Genomic DNA, 25,727 nt, shown 5'->3' with positions numbered 1-25,727 from the left:
TACACCTTTGTTTAGGAAACAACAAAACGAAGGAGGCTCTACAGCGTCAAACGCGCAGAATTAGAAGCTTCAACTTTTGCCCTTCATGGACGATATTGTACTCGCTTAACCACGCACCCATAAATCTCATGAGGTTCCTGGAAGAGGCTAGCGCAATATCTGGAAAAATAGGAAGCAGAAAACCGCAACTAAAGACAAATTTGTCACGACTAAGTAGCTAGAAATGTGGCGACGGTTGCTAAAGAATGCAAGAAAGATGAACCTAATGCATGGCTATTCCTTGCCGTGGCGGTTTAAACATGTGTAGTTTTTGCAAGTTTGTGAGACCAATGACGCAAGGCCAGATATGCTGCCTATCACTGCCCCTTCTTTGACGTAAGACTGAGCAGGAATCTTGATTTATATTTATTTTTAATACTTGATCAGCAACAAATGGGTGCACTTATGGACAAACAACAGTGAACAGAGCTCTGTTCTTTGCATAGTTGTTTGTTATTCATTTTTGTTTGTTTCCTGCCTTCTTTGACTACCAACCTTATCGATTCTTTTGCGGCGTGGTTCAGGTGTCCGTTAAGTTATAAGACAGATACTGTGCCATGTCCTTTCCTCAAAAAAAACAATAATATATACATTGGTTTCTTGAGAGCGATGTGAAAAACTTTCACGGCGATAATGTGCCAGCCTATAAGACAAAAAAATATACGACGTACCACTACATATTAAGAAAATAAAACTACTTTCGCGGCTTTTTTCACGCACCGATCTTCATTGCTCTATTGTGTCTGTATTCTTTCTTCTGATATCAATCGAAATTGATTTTTCAAAGAGAAAGAAAGTACAAAAAGCAGCAAGATATAAAAAAGGTAAGTGGATTTACTTTTCCGAGGTGGCTCAGACATAAAAGCCAGACGTCATTGTACAAAACGAACCCCCTTATTACTAGAGTTCTGTCGACAGACTCGCGGGTCCTTGTTTTTTCGTCGCAGTGTCGTAAAAATCTTAAAACCAGTTTTCATCGAGGAAGCGCTTTGAGCTCGAAAAATTGTCCCTCAGCGGCGTTCAAATGTTTCTCAAGTTCTCTGATCAGCAGCTTCACATTTTCATTTCAAAATCAGGAACGCGAACATTCGTACCATCTGTTCCCGCCCATAGCGCTGCCGAACTGCGTCTCTGTCGGCACTACATCAAAGCATTCCGTCTCGATTCGAGAGTCCAATAGAAATAAAACTGGCGATGAGCCCGGGACATCGGAATTGATCTCGTCTCCGAAGAGCCGCCAGATGGAACGGTCATAAATACGTTTCGGCTCTTCAGGCAGTTTCGACCGAAGTTTGCCTGGTGTACTCGTCGCTAGCCGAGCGCGCTCGTGTTTGCTCCGCGCTGCTGCGTGTAAAGCAGAAAAATAAAATAAAGAAACGTAGCGCAGAGAAGCGAAAGTGAGCACTGAAGGTTGGCAAACATCCATAACCCATAGCAAGGATCATCGATCGGCCTGCATGCCGTTCAAGCTGGCGGATCCTTTGCATGCATTTCTTTTCTCTTGGTGTGGTGCTCTATACCTGCATTTACCCTGCAGGCTTAGTACTTTCAAAAAATGATTGATGGCACGCCGTTGCTGCCGAACTCTTGGTTATAAACCGTCCCGTGCGAGCGCATGAGAGCAATAACTGAACGAAAGAAGCTAATTAGGACGCACGATTTATATCATTGCCGAGTAGTTTGTAGTGTGACCCGCAGACGGGCGCTGCTTGGATAGGCCCATTTCGCGTCCCTTCGTGCTGTGGTGCGTTCTGGTTAGGGCGATGAAAGTATCCTCGTAACGATGTTTGTGTGAAATAATGGCATTTCCCTATCGGCATGAATACTGAGAAATGTGGCGAAACCGGAAAAAGTGCGTTTCCTTTGAGGAAACTCAATTTGTCACGTTTGTTAATGAAGGGAGAGAGGTCCTAATTTAAGCGAAAAACTGCTATTACAGTTCGATAAGAAGCTATGAACTTTTATATAGCGTCGTAGAAGAAACGTCCCCACTTCACAAATTACCCAAGGCTGAAGGAAGGGCGGCGTCTGCGGACACTGTACTGTGCAAATGGATTAGAACCTTGAGCTCTCCTCAATTGATAGGGCAGCCATATGGCCCACATCCTGGCCTTGAGGTTTTGATGTCCAGGAACTGTGTCGATGCTGCAAACGGCCGCACTTAATGCTCTGATTTCTTCGGCTTCTTTCTGTTGGATAAGGCAAATTATGCCGGTGAACCAATGGACGTGCTGCGTTTATATACCTGCAAAACTGTTCTCAGCCTGTTCATCAAATTTTATCAATCCGCAAAGAGAGAGCGGCTGTCAGTCACTTCAATTTGCCCTTTACGAATGAAGAGTCAGCCCGGAGAAACACGTTTCTTTGGATTAATATTGAGTAACGAAGAAGTTTGCAGGCTCCCTGTTGACTTGGCCTTCTAAGGCAAAGTGCTGGCTTTTGACGAGTGTGTGCCGAATGGTGAAACGTCGAGCTCTCGCAGTGTCCGAGATATTACACGAGCCTGTCGTGCTGTCTGCCAAAATGTTTGCTAATGCAAATCGTATCTTTACTCTCTTTTTATACGTATCTTCATAAATGTAGAAGCACTGCTTGTCAGTGTGCAAGCGCTCATGCGTCCACCAGCAGCATGCCCTTACATAGCTGCGAATTTCAATTAGGCTAGACGTGAAGAATGTTAGAAGACAACTGCTTGCTCTGTTTGCTTTTTTCTGCACATGTTTATCCCTCCCAATGGGTTTTAGATGTCGTGTTAAAAGGCGTTAGAACGCGACAGCGATACCGATTGCGTTCAACGGGAAATATGGCGTCACAGTTGCTGGCTTTCTGTCCAGAAAAGGTCGGATTGGTCGCGAGGGACGTGACGTCATAACCACAAAACCTTGCGCGGGTAATTCATGTACCCCACAATAATCACACAGTACAACTTTGATGACATGACTGCGAAAATCCTCATTAGTGCACAGGGTCCTGACGTCATTTTGCAACATTACGTAGTGCCTATGAAGAAAGAAAAAAGATAGCGCTGAAAAGAAAAATAGTTCAGCAGGAAGCCGAACGGCTGCCGGTTGGGTCGCAAACCGGGCACGCCACCCCTCGATCACTGATGAACATCCGTTCGACTTGGTTCAAAACAGCCCTTGCGGCCTCTTATGTTAAGTGCAATTTAAAAAAATAAATAAAAATAGGAATATATAATAAATAACTTTAAAATGCAGTGGCCGCGTCTGCGAAGTAATATGAAAAGAGCACCCCAGACCCGTCATAATATTAAGACTAAACTGAAGTGTCCCCCTGTTTTCGAAATTCTGAAGTCTTAAAGTGCGAAGCGTTATGAGGCACTGTCAGTGTTGTAAAGGAGACCGTAAAAACAAATCCCAAGCGAAGGCTTCATTCTGGCGCATTTGCATTCTCAACCAACAATTTTCTTCTTTAGCTTCTATAATGATGCCAAATGTAAAGTAATAATGTGAAAGCAGGATATTGGATACAGCCCAATATCCCGACTTTGATTGGGAAGCGAGGGAGAATCAGACAAATAGCCGTAAAAGTTGCCGCCTACGCAGTAAACGCCCACCATCCAACGCCGCTATACGCAATCCTTAGCGGTACTGGCGGCCACGAAATGGGGACGCCAGAGTCGCGCCGGATCGGTCGAAGTCGTATATGGCGATGAGTCACGACGGGTTCAGATCAAATCGATACCGCTGGATGCAGCTCAGAGCAATACCGGCGTTTGTTGCTTTTGTCTGATATTTAGCCTTTTTTTTTCTCCGCCATCGACAGAGTCTTTGCTCCAAGTTCGCCATTCAGTTCCGACACGAAAATATGTAGAAACTCGTCACTGCAGATAACATCGACACGAAAAATAAAATAAAGCGAAACGCGCACATATGCTGCAGTCTTCCACAGAGCAGCCACTCGTAGAAATGAACTCGAAAGTCAAGCAGAAAGAGAAATAGGTAGAACACTGAGCTAGACGATAAAGCATGAACAAAAGAAAGAGATCTGCTGGTGAGAGACGGAGTTGTAGCTGTAGTCGTCGAACTGAGACCATCACGACGACCTCAGAGGAAAAAGGGGGGAGCTCGACGGCTCGTCGCTTTTGTTGTTCTTATGAGCCAGCGCTTTGGTGGTTTTTGTTGTGGCTTGGGCTACTGTGCGGATTAAAGAGGGGGGGGGGGCAGTAAACAGGCGTAGATATTTATGTGTGAAGCTAGTTGTGGTATTTATTTTTCTAACCAAGACTTGAAATGGTTTCGCGCAGTAACTGAGCGCCAAAGTGGTCGTTGAGGAGGAGATTCCGGGTGATAAGGATAAAGGCGAAAATAAAACGATATAGAAGCAAAGACAGATGGCGTGGTCTTTAATGGGAGAAGAAAAGTGAACATGGCAGAGGCCATCATTCTTTGTAAACAATTTCCAGGAAAAGGGTTGAAAAGACAAAGCAGTTCTTGAAGAAGAAAGTGAAATAGAAGAAAAACCATGAAAAGAGCGACCTCAGAAAGCATAAAAGTCAAGTCATTTTTTTTTAAGAAATGATTCACGGTTATTTTTTTCCCCGTGAGTTTCTTGACATTTAGCAACTTGCTAAAACCTCTCTCTTAAATTTTTTTCGATTCTATGCGTGCAGCAGAGGGTGATTGTTATTCTAATTAATCTTTTTTTTTCATTGCTTGGTTTATAAGATGACGACTGAACTACAAGCTCAAAAATGACTTACGGGTACCCTGCTGTCTGAGCAGTTATGCAGCACTATCGACAAACACTAAAAATAAAAGATAAGCGGCCCACCCCGCAAAGGTTCGAATTCAAGACAAAAAATGCAGGTTAGGCTATGAACTCGGAACTAACTGCATGTTTTCTACGAAACGGATTAACACAGCGCAACGGAACGAGGACGAGAAGAAACACGAAACACAGTATGAAAGTATCAACCGACTAGCCCACACCCCAATCCTCTTCTAACTGCATATATCATGTGCTTAATGATTAGAAAGAACTGTGCACTATCCAAGTCTCTTATGTGCGATCATTAAAAGAGTATATGAAAAAAAAACAAAGGGAAGAAAACGTGGCGTCTAGGAGGAACGATATCTTGGCTAAAAGTACATGTGGGAATTGCCATAAATCATCGTCCTTATGTGTTAAACCATAAATTTGTAAAATTGACGCCAAAAGCTAGCACCGCACGGTTGGCACAGCAATAGCAAGAATGTTATGGCAAGAAGGATAACATTTTCAGTAAAGTATGAAATTGCTATCAATGCACCGAAACTACGCACTAGGCACGTCCAGCATTGAGCAGAGGCGAAGGTTAAGGGAAAATCACAGGCGCCGTAAGAAAAGTGCGAAGTGCAAATGGCGCTTCGCATTGGGGGAAGGCAAAGTCTATTAAGAAAGGTAAGACGCGCTCATATTCTCGCGTATTTGAAGCCCTCCAATTTTGTTCTGCGTTAGTTAGTTGATCGCCAGCCAGAGGCCGTACAAGCAGCTCAGTTCTAGGCTTCATGAAGTGCGCTCGCTGCCTTCACTTTCTCAGCTCTGCCCTTCCTTTCCCGTTGATTTGGGAACCGGCCGTGAGGACGATGTCGAATTTATCATAGCCGACCGCCCCCAAATCGAACAAGTGTAAGGGGTACCTGATTCGCTGTAAGAAAATTGAATAAAATGTGCCACGATTGACGCATAAAGCTCTTTAAACCTTAATCGAATACAGCGTGGACAGTTCGAAGTTACAAAAATGGAACCCGCGACGGTTGGACAAACCAACTTGGGAGAATAACACATTTTTTTGTTATTATTTCAATGAACATTTCTCTTCGCACCCCAGGTTTATTTCACATGTTTGCTAAGTTTCTATCCAGAAGTGTGTAGTGAGCGTGCCTGTTCTCGTCCTTCTTCATTTTTTTCTGGATTTCTAAGTTTCTAGTTAAACTGCTCGGAATGAGGTAACAACCAATTTTTAATCTCATAGGGCTATTGAACTTCATAACAAGCACCCTCTTCTTCGGGGTCTCGGTATTTAAGCTTTGTATACACATTTTTGTAACAGCGCGCAATGTACACAGTCTTTCTCTGCCTCAGCACTATGTTGACAGTACTATCACTAAAATATTAAGTCTAACGCGGTGAAATGCGAAACATGAACAAAGGTAACGGCGCAATTTAAAAGTGCCGAATAAATAATTAGTGGTAAAATTTTACGGGCTCATATAATTGTGCGCGAGTCTATCGTGCAGCCAAAAAAAAAATCCAGCCTTCAATGACAATGCAATAATCCTTGCAATGACTGCACATCCGTTTATATCGGCGAAACCGGGAACTTCCAGCGACGAATGAAAGATAATCAAGGTGACGTTAGGAACCATCGCGCATCAAAGAACGCTATCGCCGAGCATGTGCAGACCACTGGGCACGAGATAGCCTGGGATGAGGCGGAGATTATAGCCACAGAAAGGAATAATTTGAAAAGACTGCACCTAGAATCATTAGTCATCCAGACGACGAAAGATACTTTGAACATGAATAAAGGCTCTCTTCATCATATCTACGCAAAAAGATTAGGAACAATCCTGAAGACTATATAATCCCGCCTTCTTCTTTGACAGTCTTATTGTGAACAAGGGTCCCGTACGGGACCCGAAACGTCCTTTTCGTTTGTTTTTGACTTGGTCAGTGACCCAAACTTCACCCTGTTATTATGCTTCATCCTGACCAGACGGTATTCCGTCGAACGTTAGACTACGAAAAATCCAGCCCCAATTATCTGTTCTTCCGGGAAGAGAACGAGCTGTAAAGGTAAAAATATCAACGTGAAGACAAAGCATCGGCAAAACGCAGGCACATTCTTCCCAATTCGCCGCTAACATCTGCGAAAGTTCAAGTGCCCATTTCTAAAACAACTGCAAATGTTGCTTAAACTAATAGGTGCCAGAAAGAGGTGGAGAGCATTTTTTTAACATACTTACTAACGCTACCTGTAAACAGCCACTCTGCCGTCCTGAATTTGTTCAGATCATCCTGATTACCACTTGAAAGCCGCCTTTTGATGGTGCTTTCTGCTTTCCCTCAACTTCCTATGGCTTTCCCACACAAGCTGATGAACGTGCCCTTATTGGTCATAAAATTAGTTTGAACAAGTGTGCTCATTTCCTAGAGACCTTTTTATGGCAAAAGAACATTGATTTCTCTGTGTATTTGTTTGCGCTGCACCGCTATCACGTGAGGCTAGTTCAGCAAATGATGCCATTAACAGGGTAGTGGTCGACGAAACGATCGGCCCATCGCGAGCGCCTCTCGAAATTCCTGACGCGCCTGCGATCTGTCCAGCAAGTGGTGAAAACGGCGTCACCAAACCCGACGACCGGCACCCTTCGCTCGCAAGTTCTCGGCAGTAATGTATCTGAGTGGAATCCTAAACGTGCCTCTAACACGGCGAAGCAGTTCTTCCGTGGATGCTTTCGAAAGAAGGATGTCCTCCCGGAAAGAAAGGTAATCTGAAGAGACGTCTTTCCGCACCACATCTTTTACCGGGTAAGGCTTTTGTCGGGAGCAAATGGCATGGTTAGAGTGAGGCCCTACTCCGTGAAGACCTCCGGCTTTCGTAAGCTCTTATTACTCTTAAGGTCTTTTAAGGCTGCCTTGTGATTCATTGATACTCCTTTCAATTTCTTCTTATGACACTCTTCCGTTGGAAGCTTTTTCCTTTATCGTCTTGGCTGAGGGCCGAAAAGCACTATATGTCGCACGTTCTCGTTTAATATGGATTTGTTTAGTTTGGTTTATGGGGGTTTAACGTACCAGAGCGACTCAGGCTATGAGGGACGCCGTAGTGGAGGGCTCCGGAAATTTCGACCGTCTGAGGTTCTTTAACGTGCGTTAACATCGCACAGCACACGGGCTTCTGGCATTTCGCCTCCATCGAAATTCGACCGCCGTGGCCGGAATCGAACCCGCGTGATTCGGGTCAGCAGCCAAGCGCCGTAACCACTCAGCCAGCGCGGCGGATAGAAATAAAACTGAACCTCATGCAAAAAAAATTCACGAGGGCTCGAATCTCTACTGCTTATAAAAGTAAAAAAAAAATTAATACCCCGGTTGCATAGCTCACAGAGCTGGCAGCCTACTGAATTGGACGATTAGATAAGAAGGGTTAAAAACTTTGATTCCAAGCCTTATTATCGTGTATGAAAAAGCACAAAGCCTCTGTTTACCTCCCAGAAGCCATTTGAGGGTATTTTAGTAAATAAATAAATATTCCAGAGGGTCACTGCAGAAATACGGGCGCTCTTTTTAAAAGAGAACAAACAACGAACGACCGCTTGAACGTAGAATGAGAAAGGCTCCTGAGTAAGAAAAGTGGAGTAGAAAGCGAAAAAAAAGAAATGTATTGAAAAAACACTGACATGAACAATCGTTTGCAGCACGCATAGCTATACGTATACAAACCCCGGATATGAGCCAACAAATTATGTTTCTTATTTACAAATGCGGCTGCGCACTGCTTTGTTGTGAAATAGTATGTGAAGTTTGCTTGATATCAGCTGCTGAAGGGACTTCCTTGTATTTGTTACTAACAAACACGGCACATGCACCTGACACGCTCTGTAATGCTGGAGAAATATCGATTCTCATCTCACTGCTTTATTTTTACCATTTTTTGAGTACATGATGGTTTAGGTTTATGGGAGTTTAACGTCCCAAAGCGACTCAGGCTATGAGAGACGCCGTAGTGAAGGGCTCCGGAAATTTCGACCACCTGGGGTTCTTTAACGTGCACTGACATTGCACAGCACACGGGCCTCTAGAATTTCGCCTCCATCGAAATTCGACCACCACGGCCGGGATCGAACCTGTGTCTTTCGGGCCAGCAGCTGAGCGCCATAACCACTCAGCCACCGCGGCGGCTTTTTTGAGCACATGAAAGGAGTTCCATCATGAACACAATGTTATCTAATTTTGTGCGCGTCTCTGGTGCAGAAAGGATGACAGGGATGACAGAGTAATTAGCTCAGACTCTCTGATAAAGAGCGCGATTGAAGGAGCCGCTCTTGCTTATACAGTGCTAGGAGCCTGATAGCTCCATTGTAGTGCCTTGCTTTAGTGGACAGTGGCACGTAGAGCTAGGCGCCTTTACGTCGCAAACATGTTTAGTATATTTGTATTTGATGAAATATATTAAGGCTTTTACTAAGGCGCTACAAAACTAGAAAGAAAATAAAGAAAATGGCTATTGAAGAGCAGATTTCACTGAACACATGGCAGCCACAGCTCATTACGGTACTTCATATTACGAAAAGTGTTGCTCTTAAGAGTTGTGTTTTGTTGTGTTGGGTTTTATGGCACATAGGCAGCTAAGGCCATCATGCGCCAAGCACAAGGTATAGAATTGCTTTTCTACAGAATGTTTTGGAGTATAAAAAAGAGGCGATGGTGCAGATGACTTAAAAAGATTGTACTGCCTAGTAATAAAAGGGAAGAAATTTGGAAATGGCTAATGGTAAAAGCCTTAAAGATGGTCAGGCAGCCTAAGCGACTTTCCTTGGCTAGCAAGGATCCTGAGGCTCCCAACCAATCAAATAAACAGCCTCAGCCTACTTCTCAAGAATAAGAAAGTGGCTGAGGAATATCATGTATAAAGGCGATCCAGTGGTTAAAAAAAAATTACAGCTTTTCAAGTACGCCTGCTGCTTTTAAAAAGCTAAAAATGGAAGGTATGTTAACAATGGCATTATCAGCTAAAAGCAATGTAGGGTGGAAAGGAATGCATTCATGATAAAATTGAGTGAAGTACTTTTTTCTTAGTTTTTCTAGTTTTATACATGAGAATAAAATGTGGTTAATTGTAAGTTCACCACCGCATTCTTCGCAAACAGGTTTATCTTGTTTTGTCAGCAGGAAGTTGTGCGTAAGGTGCGTGTGGCCTATTCTGAGACGGCATAAAATCACTTCTTTAAAACGTTCTTGGTGCACACATGACTTAAATTCACCTAAAATCGGCTTTATTAAGTGTAGTTTATTATTCAATTCGCTGTTCCAAGCCGATTGCCATTTTTTCCTTAACTTCCTTTGTACTAATTTTATGCAGTCATTCAAGGGTATATTTACTTTTTTTATTTCCTTGCCACGAGCTTGAGCAGCACAGAAATCTGCTCGCTCATTGCCTTTTATGCCGACATGACTCGGGACCCAGCAGAGTTTAATGTTTTGTCTTCTAGCTGTGGCTGTTACTATGTTGTGTATAATGTCACCAAGTATAGGAGTGATTGCGTTTCTTGAGTGGAGGGCTGTAAGTATACTTAAAGAGTCTGTGTAAATAATAGCGTTTTCGAGGTTCTCGCTGAGTATTTTTTCTACGGTCACATATACTGCGTAACATTCTGCAGTGAAGATGGATGCGCACTGTGGAAGTCGTATTGTTGTCTCCGAATTCCCTCGCACCACTGCACTTCCTACATAAGTATCCGTTTTCGAACCGTCAGTATAAAAGGCTGTGAAACCATTGTATTTTTCCTCAAGTGCCAGAAATTCTTGTACTATTTGGAGTTGTGGAGTTTGCTTTTTGCGGAACTGTGTGAGAGTGAAATCGCACAATGTAGGAAAATCATACCATGGAGGCAGTGGACCTCGTCTTTGCGCAATGCTGGGTAATGTGTTCAGTATGCCGAGATTCTCGCAGATCTCTTCAAAGCGCAAGAGCAGTGGCCTGGTGGTTTGCGGTTTGTTGTTAAAGATTGTTCTGGGTGGACACTTTGTAACTATTTCATAACAGATGTGTTTTGTAAGGGAACGGATTTTTAGGACGTATGAGCATGTAAGCATGCTTCTTCTATCTGTAAGTGATGGTTCGTTTGTTTCGACATAAAGACTGTTTATGGGCGACGTCCTGTAAGCGCCAGTGGAAAGACGCAACCCCAAATTATGCACTGGATCTAGTCGTTTCAAGTAGGATGGCCTTGCAGAACCATACACCAGGCAGCCATAGTCTAAGCAGGACCGTACCACAGAGCGATAGATGTGTAGAAGGCTTGCCCTGTCAGAACCCCAGTGTTTGTGTGAAAGCACTTTGAGTATATTCAGCGATCGAGAAGCTTTCTTTTTCAAGGCATTTATGTGAGGTAGAAAAGTTAGTTTTCGGTGAAATGTTATGCCTAAGAATTTGTGTTCAGTTTTTAAAGGTAACTGGCTTTCGTTTAGGTATAATGTGGGGTCTGTCTGTAGACCCCGTTTCAGTGAAAAAAGTAAGGCCACTGTTTTCTGTGGAGAGAACTGGAAACCATTCCTGTCTGCCCATGTTGCCAGTTTATTTATTGTTAGCTGTATTTGTCTTTCGCAAGTGGATATGTTTGAGGATGTACATGCTATCTGAAGATCGTCAACATAAACAGAATACATAATGGACCTTGGGATTATTTTCCTAATAGAATTCATTTTTACGACAAAGAGAGTTGTACTTAAAATACAGCCTTGGGGTACCCCATTTTCCTGAATAAAATTCTTTGAAAAGGTCGAGCCTAGGCGCACATGGAATGAGCGATTAGATAAAAAGTCTTTTATGCAATTTAACCTCCTGCCGCGGACGCCAAGCTCGGCAAGGTCTTGCAGAATCCCAAACCTCCAGGTTGTGTCGTATGCCTTTTCTAAGTCAAAAAAGACTGCAAGACGTTGTTGTCTGTGTATAAACGCATCTCTGACAGTATTTTCAAGGCGGACTAGGTGATCTGTGGTGCAGCATCCTTTTTTAAAACCACATTGATGGCTGTCGAGAAGTTCACGGGATTGAAGGACAAAAGTTAATCTTATGTTTAGGACACTTTCAAAGGACTTGGCGAGGCAACTGGTAAGGGCTATGGGTCTATAACTGTTCGGAGCGGTTGGTGGCTTCCCGGGTTTAAGAAACGGCACAATAATAGCTTCCTTCCAAGCTTTGGGTATTGTTCCTGATATCCAAACTTTGTTAAAAAACTTTAGAAGCGCCTCTACGGCAGGTTCAGAAAGATGGGCTAGCATTTGGTAATGTATTTGGTCTGGGCCGGGGGCGGTATGTTTACCGGCAGAAAGTACTGTTTGGATTTCTTGTATTGTAATTAAACTATTGTACGGTTCGTTTGTACCGCAGTCTGTCGGCAGTCTTTGTTTCTCTGCTGTCTTTTTGTATTTTAAAAATGAATCGCTGTAGTGGGATGAGCTGGAAACTTCGGAAAAATATTCGCCTAAAATATCTGCCTGTTGTTCTAGACTAGTCTGTACACCGGGGGCGGTAAGAAGGGGGACTGTGAACGGAGAGTAGTTGCCTTTTAGCTTTCTGACCTTCTCCCACATTTGTTTTGATGTGGTTGAGTTGTTTATCGACGACATGTAATTTTTCCAAGAAGATTTTTCTGCACTACGACGGATATAACGAGCTTTTGCTCTCGCCTTTTTAAATTTTATAAAATTCTCCTGTGTGGGGTATCTGCGAAAAATGCCCCAGGCTTTGGTTTGTTTCTTTTTTGCTTCTTTACATTCTTTTGTGTACCAGTATTTGTGATTTTGTTTTACTATTCCAGAGGATTGAGGAATAGCTTGGCGTGCAGCGGCAATAATACAGTTTGTGAGACATTCGTTTAGTTCGTCTACACTCCCGTCGTCAGAAACTATTCTATATAGGCTGGCTTTTTCACGGAACAGTGCCCAGTCGGCTAAGTGCAGTTTCCATCGTTGTGGTTTAGTTGGGATTACTTCGGGTGAATGTGCTAAGCTAATTATTATGGGTAGATGATCACTTCCATATGGGTTATCTAAGACATCCCAATTAAAATCTGTAAAAATCGAGGACGAACTAAAAGACAAATCTATGCAACTGAATTTTCCTGAGCTAGGGGAACAATAGGTTTGTTTGCCAGTGTTCAGGAGGCAAAGGTTATTGGAGAGTATAAAATCCTCGATCAGTTGGCCTCTAGTGTCGGTTTTGTTACTGCCCCAAAAACTGGAGTGGGCGTTAAAATCTCCGACCATCAAAAACGGTTCTGGTAGTTGCACTAAAAGGTCTTGTAAGTCTTGGAGTGTTATTTTAAAATGTGGATCAATATAAACGCAGCACACTGTGAGTGTTTTAAATGTGTGCAGGATGGCCGCCACAGCTTCTAATTTGGTTTTAAGCTTGTGTTCTCGGGCTGCGATTCCACTGTTAACAATGATGGCTACGCCACCCGAAAGCCGGCTCACCTGCTCTCGGTCACGGCGGAAGACGTTATAGTGTTTTAGAATGTTTTCGTGTTTAAAGCCTAAATTTGTCTCCTGTAAACACAAAGCGACAGGTGAGTATGTGGCTAATATGTCTTTTATGTCGCTTAGGTTATGTAAGAGTCTCCTACAGTTCCAGTGTATAAAAGCCATGTTGTATTGTGTGGGTACTGAAAGGAACTAGGTTGGGTTTTCAGGCGCCCTTATTCGGGGATTTTCTTTTTTGTTTCGGTCTATGGAGCCCCGCCGCCCTTTCGACGTCGACGCCTTAGGACTACTTTGACTTGTGTCCATCGTGTCCATCGCATCCTCCGACACGCTGGACGAACGTGCAAGCCGCACGTTTGTTTTCATGTTCGGCCTCTCCGTGTGGGGAGGGACCTTGGGGTCTGCGGACCTGGAGGTCCGCGCGTCCTGTTTTGTGGGTGGTGGTGCAGCGCTAGCTGCTGCCACCTTGGGCACGGGTGGCCCCACTACAGGCTCACTGCGTGTGGCCTGAGTGGGAGCCAAAAGCGGCTGTGGTGCTGTGCCCCTTTGCACCACATCGGAGAAAGTAGGTTTGTGTATTGAAGCTACCCTCTTTCGCGCTTCCCTAAATGTTATGTTTTCTTTGACTTTGATTGTGACAATCTCCTTTTCTTGTTTCCAAACTGGACATGTGCGTGAGTATGCAGGATGGCTGCCCTCACAATTTACACATAGGTGTGGTTCAACTGCACAGTTTTCGGAATCTTGTTCATGGGAAGAGCATTTAGCACATGTGAGTTGGCCCCGGCAACTCTGAGAGCTGTGGCCGTAACGTTGGCATTTGAAGCAGCGTCGTGGGTTTGGTATGTACTGTCTTAGTTGGAGCTTTATGTAGCCTATTTCTACGGAGTCGTGGAGGATACTAGATGCAAACGTCAGGACAATGTGCTTCGTGGGGATTTCTTTATTATCTCGTCTCATTTTTATCCTGTACACGTTGGTCACGTTTTGCTCCTTCAAACCTTCCAGAAGTTCTTCATCAGTTACATATTTGAGGTCATCATCTGAGATAACTCCCCTAACAGTATTCAAAGATCGGTGTGTGCTGATTGTGACCGGTATATCTCCGAATGACTTCACTTCTGACAATTTCTCTTGTTGGTGGTTGTATAAAACTTCTAAAAGAAGGTCTCCGTTTGCTAGTTTTTTGATCTTGTACCCTTCTCCTATGGCACTTGTTAAAGTCCTGGTAACAATGAATGGTGACACTTGTCTAGCAGTTTGTTCCTCGTGTTCGCTGTGAACAACGTGGAATCGAGGGAAGCTTGTAGCGTTTTTTTTGAAGAATTTATCTGTCTCGGTGCGCCCTCTTTTTCGAGGGAGATCGGGTTGAAAAAAATGAGAAGCCATGGAATGCGTTCTTTGTTCGGCAATGGTGGCAGCCACCCACCATGGAGCCCTACATGGGGACGGGAGAGGTGCCTTTAAAAAGCCCTGTCTGCGCCAGCTGTACACCATCACTATAACCAAATATGGCGTAACAAAGGTTTGTCAGCCACAGAAGGTTAACCCTCGCCGCCAGGAAAAAGGAAAAAACCAAGAAGTGAGTGGGAGACAGGAGAGTTGCGAGAAAGGGGTAGGAAAGTGAAAGATGAAGTGGAGAATAGGAAAAGGCGACTGCCGATTTCCCCCGGTCGGGTCAGGCCGAAGGTGCCGTCTACAGGAAGCTGTGTGTTGTGGTGTGTTGCCTCCGCCGAGGGGCCTTAAGGGTCCAAACGCTCGGCATCGGCTCAACCACCAGGATCCCCTTTTCCCCGGACACGGCGATGCCACGCACGGCGAGGCGTGGGTGCTCGGGTCCGTGGTGATGCACGGTTCACCATCATCCACTTGCGGGGATGTCCCTGCGGATGCTCGGGAACCCGCGGTGTCGCCACTCACCGTCGCGACGCCTGCAAGCTGCAGGCGCCCCCCTGCGGGGCTGTTGCTCTTAAGAATCCTGGTATAAAATTTTCAACGGCTTTTTTTTTTCCGGCTAATCATTTTTCTTTGTTCAACAGAGGGTAGTCGCTGTATCAACTGCTAATAAAGCAGAAATAAACTTTTCAACTAATAAAAACAAACAATTTTGGAATAAACAAAATAAGGCTTAGAATTACTAAATGAATAGATATAAAGTTAATGTCAATATCTGCCACAGGCTATGGGAAGGGCGAGGCCAAATAGAGCATAAAAAAGCCGTTAGCTTCGCTGTTGTTATTTCGCGCGCGGCGTAGCACTCTTGGAAAGACATTTGGGAAAATTTAAATTTCAGAATTAGTCATTTACATGCTGAAAATCGTGCGTTGTTTAAAATTCGTGTTTTCAATAGCCTGGCGCACGGAAATTTGTGCGCGTAGAAAAGGAACCCTCTAGAATAATAAAGCTGACAAGAGAGTTGATAGCCCAAGTAATAAATTTTTAAAAGAGTAGAAATATTAACTATAAGCAAACAAGATTGATCTACCATAAAGCTTGGTTCGGTAAAGGTGAAGAAGAAAACTTGCGATAATGAAGGCAAAAAGAAAGGCTAAAAAAATGTTAGAACATGATCAAAAATGAAATTTTTCTTCTTTACAACAAAGCATGTGAGAAAGCAAGTATATAAACATTCAAAGAAAGGTTTCAGGGACATCCTAGTTGAAAGGCGCCCTCTTTTCTTAGGCTTTCGCAACTTTGTGCTACAACGACAGCGGCAGCAGGAACGTTTAAATAGTGGAAAACGCCGTTATTACCATCAATAAGACTGCGAGTTCAGCTTCCAGATTATAAGCTTGCTAGCAAAGTTCTTGTACAGCAGCACAGCTATAAACCTCTCATGGCAGCATTAGAAGTGGTTCAAATGTCAGCGAGCTTTTGCTTTCTTGAACAAGGCTGATAAAAGATAAACTGTGTATTTACTTGTCTGAGTTCCTCCGTGTGAAAAGAATAAAAGCCGTACTCTTATGGTGACAATTCAATTACGTCTCTACCAGGATAGGCTTTCAAAGACAGCTGTCAGGATTCCCGTCTAAGTGACATGCCGAAGGGCGTTTCATATAGCAGAGAAATCGTGACGCGGACATTCAATTTGATTTCAAAGCGCCGCGCGAATGGTTCGTAGCTTCCGGTCGGGCCTGTCACTATTCCGCACGAAGTTCTTTGCCACAAATGTAAAGGCGATCAAACTGCAGAAAAATAAGGTAGAGGGGTCCACATTAAAGACATCGAATTTGGTGAGGTGCTGTAGATGGCGGTCTCGACAAAAATCAAATAAAAATGGCCTGAGTGGAACCACTTTGATACGGGTGATTTAACCCTGCCGGCGTCTTTGGCTTCGGTTGCAGTTAATCGTGTTACTGGTGCAATTATGTGCAGTGGAATTAGAGTGTATTTATTATTCATTCATTTATTCATTTATAGAACCCTCAGAGCCAGATGCATTAAAAGGGGAGTGGATACAAAAATGCGAAGACAAGAATGTGAGTATTTCAAGAAATTTCTGATATTTATTCCATGTTAGCTATTGCGTTGCGAAAATGGCAGTTATCATTCATGTCGACGATTTCTGCAGGTAGGTGGTTCCATTCACGGGGAGCACGAGGCAAGAAGGAATGAACTGCCGATAAGGCGTAAAATGATGAAATTCCAACTTTGTGGCGATGATCGGTGTGGCTTGAAACGTAGTGGAGAGAAGCAATGATTGCGTTGCTTAGAGTGGAATGATTGTACAATTTATGAGAAAGACTGAGACGAAGTATTTTTCTATTTTGATAGTATAACTTTGATTGGAAATAACCTTGACGAAAGGATTATGGTTAGTGCAACTGTTGCGCTCCATTCAAAGCGCTTAATGAAGTAATTAATAATATTAATAATTTGATTTTTGGGGGGGAAGGAAATGGCGCAGTATCTGTCTCATATATCGTTGGACACCTGAACCGCGCCGTAATGGAAGGGATAGAGGAGGGAGTGAAAGAAGAAAGGAAGAAGAGGTGCCGTAGTGGAGGGCTCCGGAATAATTACGACCACCTGGGGATCTTTAACGTGCACTGACATCGTACAGCAAACGGGTGCTTTGGCGTTTTTCCTCCATAAAAACGCAGCCGCCGCGGTCGGGCTCGAACCCGGGAACTCCGGATCAGTAGTCGAGCGCCCTAACCACTGAGCCATTGCGGCGGGTAATGAAGTAAGCCGCGGAGTACGCTTTTAGCGCGCAATGATAAATCCTATTTATATTGCTAAAAATTTGAGGAGTTAGCTCAGAAAAACAAATTCACGGAAAAAGCTAAGAGAAACGGCAGAAAACATATTTTTCGGAACAGTAGCGCTCGAAATAACCTTTAGTAACCCATGAGGTTACTTCACTGCCTTGAGGATCATGTGGGGATATCGTGGGGATAGTCGTCAGGAAATATAATTACCCTTTCTTGTTTATCAATTCACAAACCTTAACGTATTGTAACGAAAAGCATCTGAAGAATAAACCACTTTACATATTCGCATGTACTACACTCCCTCGTGTCGCAAAGATATCCCGAAACAAAATCACCCGTGTGTTTGGCTTTGGCTCATGAAAGTAGTTAGGACCGATGTTTTCTGAAGTCGATGCCTTGAATCACAGGCACGAAATTTCTGTCACTTGCTTTGAAATCAAAGGGGAAAAATATGTGCTCGTTAATATTAGGGAAGCATGTGCAGCGCTTTTCTGTACTGCTAAACTGTTCTGACTAATATCAGTTCAAATTATTAGACTGCATGAAGTACTTGAATAGTTAGCGAATCATTACATATGTAGTGCGCGACGTTAGATAAGCTTTTTTATTTCTGCACGGGGAAAGAGGTTGAGAAAATTGATAAGAATTTCCTCTGCTTTCAGTCGAAACACCGTGAATATATTTCCTACCTTCCCCTTCTTTCTATATGCAGGTAATTGTGAAGAATAATTAAACGTCATAAACTAGTGCTTAAGAACAGATTTAACAGTAAAAATCAAGGGCACATGAAGGGGTACAGAAAACCATAAACTTTTTAACAGCAGCGCTGTCACGATGTTCGTAGTTGATCACACACATAGTTACGTAGCAAATAACACACAGAGCTACTTAGCCATTCGTACCACGTTGTGGACAGCCCAACGGTGAATTAAAACACTATAAACACTTTCTAAAATGGCGGCGGGCAGCAGAAAACCAGATTTCACAAAACGAACGCCGCTTCAGGGTAAGACGCAAATGATTTTTAACCTTATCACCTGAATGACCATGATGTGTTTTGAAATATGTTGTACGGAAAGAACCTTGCTGACAACAACTTGCGAAGAAATAGAACGATTTGAATTCCCAGCCTGCGCTTCCCGCCTACTTTCGACGCCAGCACAAAACAGTGTTCGGGGCTTTCTCGAGAAAAGGATAAATAAACGGGCTATAACTAGAGTTAACTAGAGAGGGGCGGACGGGGCTTTTGTCAAGCTGAGAAACTTGCAGCTTTTTCTCCGCCGCCCTTTTTCACCACCTGTACACTCTGTTGGCGAAATAAATGCTCATTGATTGATTGATATACCTTAGGCTTCTCGGGAAGTAAAAGCAAAACTCCCGAAAACAGAAACGAATCAAGTAAGCTTTCAACCCTGGTACCACTGGAAGAGAAGAAACGAGATTGATCTCCTGACTCTACGACGCGAAGCTAGTTTCTGGTAAACAACTCTCTTTTCTTCTGCACTAGATAACTTCGTCACGCTGAAGTCGCTGTCGTCCTTGCTTTCTTTGTTCTGTAGGAGCCCGATACACGTCTACTCCATCTCCCCTCTCTACTCCTCTCCTCTTCTTTCCGGATGGATGGACGGATGGACACAGCTGAACCCTTTGCATCGGGCGGTGGCTCAAGCCACCTAGCCATGTCTTGAGAAATTTTACTCCTGTCTTGCTTTTAGCCACCAATCAGATAACCTTCGCTGGTTACTTCTAACCTCTTAAAATCTACTTTCCCTTCACTGTCCTTAAACACCAATGCCTCGGGTAAGTCAGCCCCGCTGCTTTCCACTGCAGGGTGAAGCTTTTTACAGAAAAGTATGAAGTGTTCAGCCGTTTCCTCCTCCTCTCCGCGCGCAACGCACAAAGTGTTTATCTTGTGGTACTTGACTCTGTCTTAGTCCGCAAAACTCCCGTACTGTCCTCAAACAACAATGAGGTTCCCCTATAATTATCATAGATATTTTTCTTTGGTAATTCCCTGCTTAAAGATCCCGAATGTTCCCAGTGCCGATTTCTACAGCGTTCCTGTTTTCCACAGAGCTACCTATGTTTCTTTAACCTTTTTCTTAGCAGATAATTGCTGAGTTGACCCATTACTGCTGTCCCTTCACTCCCCATTAACGCCCCCCTTCATATACCGCAGTGACTGGAGTGACACGAGTTTGTTGGGACATCACTGGGCACGGCGCTCTTATCACACTACCTGGGCACGTTTTGGGCCCTTCAAAGCCACTGCTAGAATAAAAGACCGCAGCTCAGGCATTTGGACTACACAAGCTATGATATGTATGTGAATGCGCTTACCAATCGCTACGAACGGAACGCCAGCAGCGGCACATGCACTAAGGCACTGGCGCGCTTCGCTTCCCCCCCCCCCCCCACATACGCAGCAATTCTGGCCAAAAAATTTTTGAACAAGAAACTATTTTTGAACGCAATTTTTTCATACCTCTTGTAAGCTTTCGCTATATCAATCAGCATATCGGCAGATCTCCCGTCGGTTGCTTGAATTTTTTGCTATTAATATTTTGGTATCGTCAAAAGCGTTTCCCATTTGTTTTCTATGGCAGTCTTAACTGCTTGATACAAGCGATGGAAGCACCACAAAAGAAAGATTCTCCTACATATGTGAAAAATGATCATTATATTCAATATTTCTATATCCCTACATTACAGTTTTTTAATATGCAAAAATTTGTCCAAGAAAGTTGGACATGGAGAGATACTACACTAGCGGTATAACTCCTACGTGTCCTGTACACATAAAAAAAAAACGGCGTTACTGCCGTTAAATGTGTCTCTGCCAGACACTTGAAAGCGCTAGAAAATATACTTCTACTCAGGTTTCGTAAAACTATATAGGAACAAGAAGCAACTGATATTGTCTAGGACAAAAAAGAAAAACAAAAACAAACTGCGCAGATATATGCATGCCTCTTTATTTTCGCCTCCGAGGACAAGTTTTAAGTGTTTCTCCCGTTCAGAAGGGCCCGCATGATCGAGCTGCCTTTCTTGGGGTATGCTCCTTCCTGATTTTTTTTTTGGTTGGCATTCTTCCTTTTGTGTATCGTTTCACTAACTCGCTGTCGAATTGAGTCCAGCGCTCCTGGGCACTTAAACCGTGCCTGGGGCGGAAACGACGTGTGCCTGCATTTTACGTGAATGTATCGCGGCGTTAGAATGCCTTTCAAGTATTTCTTCAGTTAGCAGTTTTTCGTTTTGCGCATAGCTCTGGGAAGCCCAGTTTACTTTTGTCTTATTTTTAGACGCAAAGAGGCAAGCGCTCGATATCCCAAAAGAAAAGAAAGAGATGTCTTTGTGTTCTACCCCCAGGGGAGAAACACAAAGTTTTCAAGTGCTCCAGAGGTTGTGAAAACCCACGCTTTTTTAACAGCGCTAAGCGTGTGGGCATCGGTCGACCATTCAGTCTCGTTCCAACTGACACGAATGTTTCCCCTGTCCAGCTTACCTTAAACCGATTCTGCCTAAGGAAACCGCGCGTTCCAGTTCAGGCGGTTTAACTCGCTGTTAAATGAAATAAAAGGGGGGGGGGGGGGGGGTACTGCGCACAAAAGGACAAGGTTGAGAAGAGAACGCAACGAGCGCTGACTCGCGGCTAACTTTATTTGAAAACACGACGCGCCCTTTATAGCTTCAAACGGTCGTATCACACACTATGCCTAGTCCAAAAAACCTGACTTCACTGGATTGATTACACTAGGCATAGTGTGTGATATGACAGCTTTATTCTATAAAAGGTGGGTCGTTTTTTTTTCCAAATATAGTCAGTCGCGATTCTGGGCTTGTTGTGTTCCTTTCTCGACCGTGTCTGTATGTGCGAAGTACCCCCCTTTTATTTACCATGATTGACCGACCAGCCCAACAACGCACGCTTTTAATTCGCTGTGCATGAATTGTTTTCCACTGCGAGTCGAAACTCGTGTCAATATTTTTTCTAAATATTTTTTCCAAATATTTTGAGAGAAACGAGGAGTCTTCTTTGGAAGTGGAGTTCCCATGTTGTGTACGAGAGGGGCGTATTTAATTCGGAGCTGCTAGTTCTGCGCATTACAGACGAGCTTTGCGTGATAAGGAAATCAACAAGAGATCAACGCTTTGCAATTGACGGTCTGGTACGAAAATGCTAAGGCGGTTTTTGTGCGTTAAGGTGAGAAGCTGCTTAGCAATTTTATGAAGTTTATTTTTGTTTCCGGTAAACTGCACTGGAAAATATCTCAAAACTCTGCGAGCGCTTGCAATTTGTAGGCAGAGAAATTACATTATGGCCGACAAGAAAAGATTTGCCGGTGCACGTTAAGCGCATTAGAATGATAAGTTTAAAGAAAGAACATTCATATATTCTTTATGAAAAGCTGTAATTTACTGAGGTGTTGAGAAATTTTGACCTTAGTACGAATCATTAATTACTGGCTTACTGCGTTGTAGATTTCCCGCGGACATCGATTACTTTTCTAATGATGAGGGAGTTTTCTGAGGGGACGCATCGGCTATAGCAGTCGTTTAATTCATTTTGATTACATTGTCTGTCTCGAGTTTTGCTAGGGGTAACAATACTTTTTTAAGCCTCCCAAATAAGTGCATATAGTATTCTACACCTGCATGACCGGAAGAAGCATTGATAGGCTACCACATAATGATCCCTTATTACAGCTGTTCGCAAGACGTCAATAAAACTATCTTTCTGTTCTTGAGTATGCAACTCTTTCTTAAATCTCAAGGTGCTCATTTTAAGTCAGTATATGGCACTATATTCTGAAGGGAGTTCGTTGATTCGTATTGAAACGGACAGGCTGATAGAAAATAGTTGGACTAAAAATGCCGCACTATTCGCTCACACAGCAGAGTTTCACGTGCCAACTTACAGAGGTGTGGGTAGGGTGCGACTCTAACTATCGATAATACTGATATCGTGTAAATTTCGAAAACAGTTCCGTGGAAAAGAGCCCCCCCCCCCCCCCTTCTAGGACATTATTACAGTCCGCCTACTCAATAATCAGTGCAGCAAGAGTAGTTGTCTCTAAATATTTCTGCAGTTATCTTCGTGGAAGGTTCATAGTTCGGTTTCAGTTGTCTCATCATTGAATCCTGTAACACCGCCTTCAGGAAACGAAGGTTTTACGCTAACCAAACGAGTAATTCCTAAAGAGGTTGGTTCGGACGACCCTGCGTAACGCGCACGTACAAACTGAGCCTAACATTTTGTTTTCCACGTGTGGGTCCCCAAGTCCTGCGGTTGCTCTTCGTTGTTGCCTGCTTCACCATCGTAGCTGGCATAGACTGGACTAGTAGGAAGAACACAGAGATGCGTTCTTAGAGGCACGAGAATCCCCAAAGCTGGATGTACCGGGCAGGCCAGAACGCCTAGGAAATAATACGTTAGGCCTAAGAGGCTCGCTTTCTCTTTACTCGCTGGCTGCAGCGTGTTCTTCTCTAGGAACAAACCAAAAACACCGAGTGAGAGAGCTGCACCTCACCAGGGACAGGAGCTAAGCTTACACGATACCTCAGAGCAGAGAACCACTTATCTCTTGTCCAAGCAGGAAAGACACGGAATTACCGCTGGGAACAGCAGCCCACGAGAGAAGACAGGTGCGGGCACGCTCTGACGAGAACGAATGAGAAGGTGCCAGCGAGAAAACTGCCGAATAAGATGCGGAAGCACTAAGAAAAAAAACAACTGAGGCAAAAAGTAGAAAAATGTCAAAGAAAGCGCTGGAAATTCTAATTTGTTTTCCTTAATTCCTGAACCTGCCCGCGTAGAAACTTGTTTTTATGTTTCGCCATCGGCACGCAGCGAACCGAGAAATAACGCCAGCGGTCTCTCTCGGGAGAAAAACCACAGGAATCTCGCGTGAGGAAAAGAGCTTAGCGGCGTAACCACAAGTGCTGGACAGGCAATGAATTAGGACCGCTACGCAATGCTTCTTACCAAAACTAAACAAATTGGGTGGTTGCACGCGCGTGGCCTGTTTTCGCCAAGTATTGCTCGCCCGGCGCAAAACAAGTTGCCCCTGCTTTTGCCCAAAGCAACAAATCAAAAAACAGGTTTCAGTTAGAGACACGAGCGGGTATTGATTATGTAAAAGAGGAGAAAACCTGGGGTAGTTAGTCAAACTGGGATAGCAAACCGATTTAGAACAGCAAGATTGCCTGGTTAATGCCTTAAGGATTCGTGGTTCAGGAATACATTACAGAAACCAGATTGCCTGTGAAAAAAATTGTGCACTATTTAAGGATAAACTACTATTTGCGAAATTCATTAACGTATGGCCCAGAGCAAAGGTAACAAGTTTTACGTAGATGCCGACATCAGAATGTGGTTGAGAACGAAAATAGCCTCTGAATAAGAGCCGAATACCAGCTTGTGCTATGAATGGAAAGGCGCCTCAGGTGAGCTTATTTCAGAAATTATGTACGACGAGAACCAACAGCGAACCATGTCTCGTCGGTGGGTCAGAACTGCCAATATGACCTTGAAAAATGACAACAAAAATACAAATTTTAACTACACAATAGTTGCAGACGCCGGAAATTCACCTTCCGTCAACGACGCTGCACGCGTCGACCTCTTACTTGGTTTCATGGCTTGCAGGACTTGCTGGACAGAGTCACCAGCCAGCGGTGGCTTGCAGGATAACGTCCTGCAAATCACGGATCTGACTTGCAGGACTTCTCTGCAGAGACACGGAAGGGGCGGTGCAATTGAGGGCTAGTGAAAGTTAATAGAGTCTAAGTCTGGGAAGAAGCCCGTCTAGATTGGCTCATGAAAGTCAAAAGAAATTCACGAAATACAATTATTCCCCTGCCGGCAGGAAGGTATAGTGTAGCGAAGGAGGAAGCCACTCACTGAATGGTTGTATCGATGTAGTATCGACAACGAAGTTGTATCGTTCTCGGAGCTTGCAGTCTTCAATCGAAACATTCAGGATCGGAATTCCATCGAATTAGAGAAACAAGGGAAAGGAATGGGAGCACAGTGCTGCGTATATTAGCTGGGGAAACGCATTACGTTCCCACACCAGAATGAGTACGGCAAATATCAAGCGCCAGCAAAAGACGATTCATGCGGGCTGCGGAGGAAGAAAGCCAGGACCACCGGAAGTGCAGTTTCTTTCATGTAATAGTTAGGAATCACCGTGCGTCGTGCACTAAATTTTACTCGCCGTTTGCGTCGTTTACGTTTTTTTTTCTCCTTATTTCATCTGGAAAGACCTCCAAGCGTAGCGGGCATGACTTCTTTTATGAGATTAAATTTTATTAGTCGCCTGTCGAAGTTCTTTGTCTCACATGAAATTAAGGACTTTCACAGAACAGAGGAGCGCTTTTCTTTCCTTGAAGGGCAACATTGTTTCCTTAGTGAGCAATAGGAACAACGTTACCAACGGCGCCTTTTTCGAAAACAGACGACTTTCTGTTCCAATTAATAAGACTATGATTATGCACAATCTTTTCGTCTTCTCCTGGTTATATATGCCAGAACACGTTGAAGGAAGACATCAAAGACAAATGCAATGATATTGCTCGTGACTGATCTGTCACTATTTCAACTGCCCCATAGATATTTACGCTGAAGCCCGTCTCAAATGAGCTTCCAATAACCCTTTTTCGCTGTAAAAAAATATAGATTGCTTGTAAAGAGAAAAAGGCCAGGTGGTAAAGAAAGCGTACAAAGCCAAAAGAAGCATGAAGTACCGATAGATACGCACGAAGGCTTCAACTAATGTTGCATTGCGTGCATGTATACAAAGCTATACACCTTAATGTGCCCGTGAAAAAACAAATGAATACTAACATGGCTGCGGATGGCACTCCGGACAATTCGTATTTAGTAAACCAACGAACTTTGGCGCTTTAGCAAATTGAACAACATCGGCAGAAGCACGCGACATGCATTTACAGTGCCAATGTGATATCGGCATATGCGATCAGTGCTCTTGTAATTCATCACATGATAGATAACTATATCATCCTCGTGTAGCGTCCAGGCCGCAAGGCGGATAAGAGGTTGACAGGCAACGTTTTGCTTGTAAAGGAACAAGGGTGATGGAGCCTGATGCTTGTGTCGAACTCTATTGTTGCGCTGTTATGCGTGCTTATGCATTACAGGACCATGCCAGGTTAAGTTAGATTTGTTGACGTTGAGAATCAGTTATGTAGAATGGTATTGGATGAAAGACAATCTTTTTTTTTTACCTTTGAGCA

General features: G+C 43.7%; 1 protein-coding gene across 2 annotated transcripts in view; it reads left to right on the top strand.

Moving 5' to 3' along the window:
• The window catches only part of LOC144132844 (putative alpha-glucosidase), a 151,811-nt gene that overhangs the window by 16,067 nt on the left and 110,017 nt on the right, over positions 1-25,727 (top strand). The window contains exon 2 of one of the 2 annotated variants that reach the window (XM_077665539.1): positions 16,675-16,733. The exons of the other annotated variant lie outside the window; for it this stretch is intronic. Within the exon in view, the coding sequence (XP_077521665.1) occupies positions 16,718-16,733 (16 nt within the window). The 5' untranslated portion in view covers positions 16,675-16,717. The remainder of the gene's footprint in view (positions 1-16,674; positions 16,734-25,727) is intronic. 2 annotated transcript variants of the gene reach the window in all.

This window comes from Amblyomma americanum, chromosome 5, assembly GCF_052857255.1.
Source record: "Amblyomma americanum isolate KBUSLIRL-KWMA chromosome 5, ASM5285725v1, whole genome shotgun sequence".
NCBI classification, from domain to species: domain Eukaryota; kingdom Metazoa; phylum Arthropoda; class Arachnida; order Ixodida; family Ixodidae; genus Amblyomma; species Amblyomma americanum.
Note: the sequence above shows the minus strand (reverse complement) of the source record. Positions and strands in the feature narration are given on the sequence as shown.